At 34.5% G+C, this 6,328-nt stretch overlaps 1 protein-coding gene across 1 annotated transcript; it reads right to left on the bottom strand.

Annotated features, from left to right (window-relative positions):
* Nucleotides 1-2,288: 2,288 nt before the first annotated feature.
* On the bottom strand, nt 2,289-6,086 carry LOC104106507 (protein NRT1/ PTR FAMILY 6.3-like). The gene is made up of 5 exons (XM_009615069.4): nt 5,830-6,086; nt 5,449-5,626; nt 5,275-5,314; nt 4,100-4,668; nt 2,289-3,415 (listed from the first exon to the last, which is right to left on the bottom strand). Exons 1-5 carry the CDS (start codon nt 5,945-5,947, stop codon nt 2,542-2,544), a joined length of 1,779 nt encoding a protein of 592 aa, XP_009613364.1. The 5' UTR covers nt 5,948-6,086; the 3' UTR covers nt 2,289-2,541.
* Between the last annotated feature and the right edge of the window lie 242 nt (nt 6,087-6,328).

Raw genomic sequence — 6,328 nt, 5'->3', positions numbered from 1 at the left:
TAAATCTAAAAGTTGAAGGAAACGAAATCTAGAAATACTTCAAGCGGCTCGGACGAGAACACCAATAATAGGTATATGCTTGTCAAAATCCATAAAATAAATATCAGACGATATAATAATTAAGTAAAAGTATGATCTCTCTAATTATTTGAATTTTCAGTTTGCTAATTGCTAGACTTCCGGTAACCCTCTTCCCCTCCCTTTTTCTTCTCTTTGTGTCTCTTTTGTGAAAACAAATGTAGTTAAAAAATGATAAATTCAATTAAACTCTCAAATGATTGCTTGCAACTAGGATTGTACAAATCGAACCGGAAAATCGCACCAAACCGACTAAAAATTTCGATTAGGTTTGATTTGATTTGGTTTGGTATTGAGTAAAAAAATGCGAACCAAACCGACATATAAATATATAATTTTTATATATACTTTTAAGACTTTTTATAGAATTTTCTTTAAAAAGAGTCTATAGATATTTGCAATTCTCTTATGCGATGTAATATTTAGTTAAGGCAGAATAGCCTAAGAGACACTCGTACTTGTATCGTTTTGACATCCCGGTCCTCGAACTTTACGGATTTTCATTCAGACACTTCTACTTGTTTAAAACTAATTTTCTAAATCTCTCTGACCATTGACCGAGCTTATGTGGCATTGACATAGCTGAGGTGGACATATTATGTCTAACACACGCGTGTAAAGAGAGTGATACTAGTGATTTTGATTAAAAATAAATTAAACTAAAAAAATAAAGTTAATAAGTTAATCGAAATTATCACCCTCTCCCTCCCAATTTTCTTCTCTTTCTCAGTTTCTCCCACCTTTTTTATCGCCCCCAATCCCTCTTTCCCCCTCCCTTTTTTCCCCTCCACACTACTGTAAACAATGAATGAGCCTTCAAAATCACAAAATCATGCAGAGATATACTATTTTTCTCTATTTCTTTAACAAAAGAATCTTTTACATTTCTTTTTTCTTTTTCTGTTTAATCAAAACCCAATTGATTTCTCTCAACTGAACTTCTAAAAAGCACTTTTTTTTTATGTTAACTCAAAACCAATTATCTAGTTCTTTACTAGAAAAAATGGCGGAGACAACAAACTTTCAATTAATTGACTCTTCAGGTAATTTCGAGATAATGGATTCCGTCTGGTTTATTTTTTAAATGAAATGAGGACAAGATGGGTATTTAATGGAGCTTTTGGGTGGTGGTTTTTAGAGGAATGTGATGACTTCCGGTTGTTTGGTTACAGTGAAGAAAATTTTGTGGCGGTTGAATTTCTCTTTTCTCTATTTTGTATGGTTACCAGTAACCGTAGAACAGTGGTGAGAGGTCAATGTGTGAGGATGTTCTTACAGATGAAAAAGAGTTCTGTTGGTTGAGATTTTGAAAGGACGATCTTTGCTGGTGGTTAGGGAATGGTTCACGTTGGTCAGATAAAGAAAGAAGTTGTAATGGTGGCTATGAGGTAGTTTATTGAGGCATTTTGGATTATTCTTCAAATTTTTTTAAAACATACTTTCTCAAAAAATAAACAATGACGTGGAATAATCGATAAATATAAAATGACAGGAAATATTAGGTTTGGGTTGTCAGTCCTATTTTTCAATAGTTAATTTTCCTATGTGGCACTAGTAATGACGCGGCGTCCTACATGTAGGAGATTGTATAACACGCATTGGCAGCCTCCTGTCATAAGCGTTTATTATACACGATTTGAACTAATGTAAGTATTCAATTGGTAAAATGATAAGTTTGGGAACCGGCATGACAAAGTGGCAGAAGTATAAGCGTCATTTAAGCTATTCTGCCTTTAGATAAATATGAAGTGCTCCATATTTATTAACTTTAAATAATGGGTTGTATGATCACTTTCTTTTCAAGTGTTAGTGAAATGCGTCAATCTCTTTGTTCTTCCATATTCATATGTCAAGATCTATTAAATTCTTATATCTTTTTCGAATTTGAAATGGTATTTCGATAATTTAAAATTAAATAGAACATATCATTATATAGGTTCATATTTATTTTTATGTTTAATTATTGAATTCGGTTAACCTTGAAAGTGTACATCAACGTAAAATTATTGTCAGACGACTAAAAATAACTATTATGTGCTACTAAAAATTCTTCCATAAGAATATAACAAAAAAAATTCAAAAAATCCGACAAAATCTAACTAATCCAAACCAATATAGTTGATTTGGTTTGATTTTTAGGTTTTTATAAAAACCAAACCAACTCGTTCCATGTACACCCCTACTTGCAACCAAATTCCATACGAGTCAAATACTACTAAATCACTGCTTCTTTGAAGCAGTGGGTTCAGATTTCATTCATATGTAATTATTTTTGACTTACAGTTTCTACATATAAATAGTAATTCTGACCCGAAGACAATGGGTTCTTTGAACCCACTGTTACTATGTTACATTTGCCACTGAAAGAAGCCTGAAATAAAATCCCAAGAAGAAAAGAGAACAAAATCAATTTCAAACCAAAAAAAAAAAAATCAAAGTGGCTTTTTGCTAATAATTGGCTTTTTAATGGCAAACTGGGTCCGACTCCTCCATTTCAATCCCCACTTCAGCCAGCCTCTTTTCCTTGTACACATATCGTCTTGAACAAAACAAGAATACCATCAAATTCAAAACACTCAATATTGCCAAAAGCCAGTAGAAATCATAGAGCTTTCCTTTGTTCAAATTATCAGCTAACCATGGCTTTGTTTTTCCAGTCACCTTATCCACAATTGTGACCAAAATTGAACTAAAGAAAAATCCTAATGAAATTGTGCTTATAAACAAGCCTGTACTCATAGTCTTCATCCCTTTAGGACATTCCCTTAAGAAAAAATCAAGTTGCCCAATATAAGTAAAAGCTTCACCTCCACCAACAAGCAAGAATTGTGGGACTAACCAAAACACACTCATAGGAATTATAGCATTCTGATCGTTTGTCAATCCGTGTAATTTCGCAACCTTCAATCTTTTCACTTCTGTTAAAGCAGCGGCTATCATTGCAAAAATTGAACTGACTAGGCCTATAGCAATACGTTGCAACGGGGTGAAACCGTGTGGATTGTTCAAGAATCGACGACAAATTGGAACCATGATCCGATCGTAGAAAATAATCATCAAAAGAATACTTCCAACAAAGAAAGCAGTGAGTGAGGCAGCTGGAATTTCAAAGGATTTACCAATATGACGGTTCATTGTAGTAGCTTGTGACACGGAAAATGTTGTCATTTGAGCATAGACAGTCCAGAACATAATGGTCGTACCCCATGTTGGTAACATTCTGATTACCAATTTAACTTCTTCAACATCGGTTAAAGTTGCTAAATTCCAGTTATTCAATATGGTTGTCCCAGAAAATTCACTGTCATCTTCTTTAATAGCTGCCTTGTCCAAGAAACTGCAAAATAAATTAATTAAACAAAATTAAAACCACAGGAAAAATGTAATTTTTGGATCGGAACAGAACAGTCAGCATAATGGAAATAATTTTTGGATTTGCTTGGAGACTACTGCTGGTGAATAGGTTGATTGGCCTACCGTATATAAATAACTATCAAAGATTGGCCTGCCATGAAAATAATTTTCCAGTTGCACCAACTTTTCTTTGGTACAATTATAGCTACTTAATTATTACACTATAACTACTTCATACTGTTAAAATATAATGCAAGACTGTTACCCAATTTTTAAATAGTTTTCTAGACATACAAGAGTTAATTTCTTAATTGCACTCCCCCTCCCCTTCCCCCCCCCCCCCCCCCCCGCGCCATGATGCTAGTATAAATATGCATGTTCATTGAACAAGTTTTTTGGTATTTGGGTGAACTTCTGTAAATATTCTCCGAAAGATTGTTAATAATGTTTAGCAAATCGGATAGTTTTTTAAAAATATTTTACGTCGCATCAAAAGGAATAAAATTCAAGAGCTAATGATGGCAGGAGCTTATCTAAAAGATCGGTTACGGATAACTTTTGCATAGACTATATATATACATATATTAAAACTTTTACCTAAGTATCTGTATATTTGACTATAATTATAGTATTAACTTAAGAACGTTAACGTTGTAGGATAACTTACCGGAACTCCTTGCTGTGAGGCAACTGCTGTTTATTCTTTTTTTTATCTTCCCCAATAATATCATCAACAGTGATTAGAAAAGAGGAATCAGATGGCAATTTCAGATGCCTTTTCCTCCAAGCAGCAACAAACACTGAAGCAATTTGGGTCAATGGACTCCCTACAAGTTTCTTGAAACGATAATTCTTTGTGCCAGTCAAGAACACGATAAGTCCAACAATAATAGCACAAGCGCATATACCATAACCCCATTCCCTTCCCACTTTATCCTGAATGTAAACTAGTACTGTCACTGCAGCTAGCGCTCCTACGTTTATTAAGAAAAAGAACCAGCTGAAGAATTTTATCATCTGGCCTCTTTCCTTTTTGTCGGAATCGTCGAATTGGTCGGAACCGAAGCCGGAGACGCTGGATTTTAAGCCGCCGGTGCCTAGAGCCGTCATGTATAGGGCGGTGTAAAGGACGGCGAGTTGTTTGCCGCTTGCTGGGATGCATGTTGAGCTTCCTAGTTCACATTTTGGAGGTCGTAGGCTTGGGATTATGGTGGATATTGTCAAAATTGTGACACCCTATTCATCACAGCAATAAAAGAAAATTTAATTAGTACTTACAAAAGAAGAAACAGTATAAATCTAATTTTGTAGTATGTTTCAAAATTTATTATTAATATTGTTTTACTGTTTCATTTTTAAGGCTACTAATTTATACAGTACTTACTACAGGCAATCTGTAATAGTTTTAATTTATTGTAATATGATAGTGTAAAGTTTTATACAGTACATCATTTACTCCTATTAAATTAGATCTGTTTGATTTTTCTTTTCTTTCTTCCTCCTGCAATTATAGCTAGCATGCAGTTTTCTGCAATTTGTACTCCTCTGTAAATGACTTATTATTAAATTTATAGCTCTACCTCTTGCTCTTGCGTGTGATCTCTTTCATAGGAACTTAGAAAAAAGGTTTTTGTCTACGCAATCACTTTTTTCGCACATACTACCAATTATGTGCGAAAAAAGAAGCATACGTATTTATCCGTACGTAAGAGGAAAAAAAGGCTGATTCATGGCTATATTTAATTAGTTCCAACATTTTAAAACTCTGAAGGTGAGTGAAGTGGTTTAAGAAAACTAGAATGAAATTTTCTTCCGTTTTGGGTAAGAAGCATTGAAACTTACTATAGCTTGAACAGTGGCGAAGATGCCAATGGTAAGATACCTGCAACGATTAAACCAAGAAGAAATTAAGAAAACATAACTAGTTTTTCATATATAAATTTAAAAAATACTGAGTTTGGTCGAACCGCAGCACATAAGATGCTGAATTGTTTATATATGGAGGAGCGTACTAACCTTCCGATGAAAGTGTCAGCAATGTAGCCGCCAAGCAAAGTAAGGATATAAGAAGTTCCCATAAAGTTAGTAACAATGTTTGCGGCGTTAGCATTGCCCAAGTGCATGGTTTTAGTCAAGTACACCACCAGGTTTACAGCAATGCCTAGTGTTACTAGCCTCTCCACTGCCTCAACCCCTGTTATATATTATACATACAACGTACAACTCTATGTTAAAAGATCAAGTAATGACAAGTGACAAAGAAGAAGTAATCCACCAATCGAAGGTCATGTCGTGGGCTCGAGGTTTTGAGCCTATCTGACATGATCATAGAGAACAATAGATTTCATATACCAAATGATTAAAAATGTGCAAAAAGAAGAGAAAAGGATAAGTCACCTAAAATCATGGCGGAACTAGCCCAACCACCAGAGAGTGATTTAAGAGCAGGTCGCCCTTTGTAATCCCAGGCATCTGGAATAGATTTTGTATCTTGTTGTGTCTGGGGAAGGTCCATATTTAACTTCTTCTTCTTTTTTTGTATTTTTATGTTTCTTGAGGAATAGATCAACTCCTGAGTATTGAGAGAAAATGGATAAAATTGGAGGTGTAGAAGGAGATTAAAGGAACATTGGGAGTAAAACTCAGAGCATTGCAGACTGAACTGATTCCTTCACCTTTTTATAGGAGAGTCGTGTGGGTAATTGTTGTTTCTTTAATCATTTTTGTATACCTATTATTTTTATATTTTATGTAGTTCCATTTCAAATGGGAGGGTTTCTCCTATGATTGTCTATTCTTTATTCTTTATTTTGGGGTCCAGGAGCATCAAATGATAGTATGAATGATTGATGGTGAACTTTTATCCGTGTATCATGTGCTATTACCCTAGGCCCCT

Source organism: Nicotiana tomentosiformis, chromosome 6 (assembly GCF_000390325.3).
Source record: "Nicotiana tomentosiformis chromosome 6, ASM39032v3, whole genome shotgun sequence".
Taxonomy (NCBI): domain Eukaryota; kingdom Viridiplantae; phylum Streptophyta; class Magnoliopsida; order Solanales; family Solanaceae; genus Nicotiana; species Nicotiana tomentosiformis.
The sequence above is the reverse complement of the archived record's forward strand: the minus strand, read 5'-3'. Positions and strand labels throughout refer to the sequence as shown.

Excerpts from the sequence above, each read along its gene's own strand:
- LOC104106507 (XM_009615069.4), bottom strand. The coding sequence starts at position 5,947 with ATGGACCTTCCCCAGACACAACAAGATACAAAATCTATTCCAGATGCC. Across the intron at positions 4,669-5,274 it reads TCGCCACTGTTCAAGCTATA|GGTGTCACAATTTTGACAAT; the intron begins GTAAGTTTCAAT and ends TGTGATGAATAG. Across the intron at positions 3,416-4,099 it reads CCTCACAGCAAGGAGTTCCG|TTTCTTGGACAAGGCAGCTA; the intron begins GTAAGTTATCCT and ends TTTATTTTGCAG.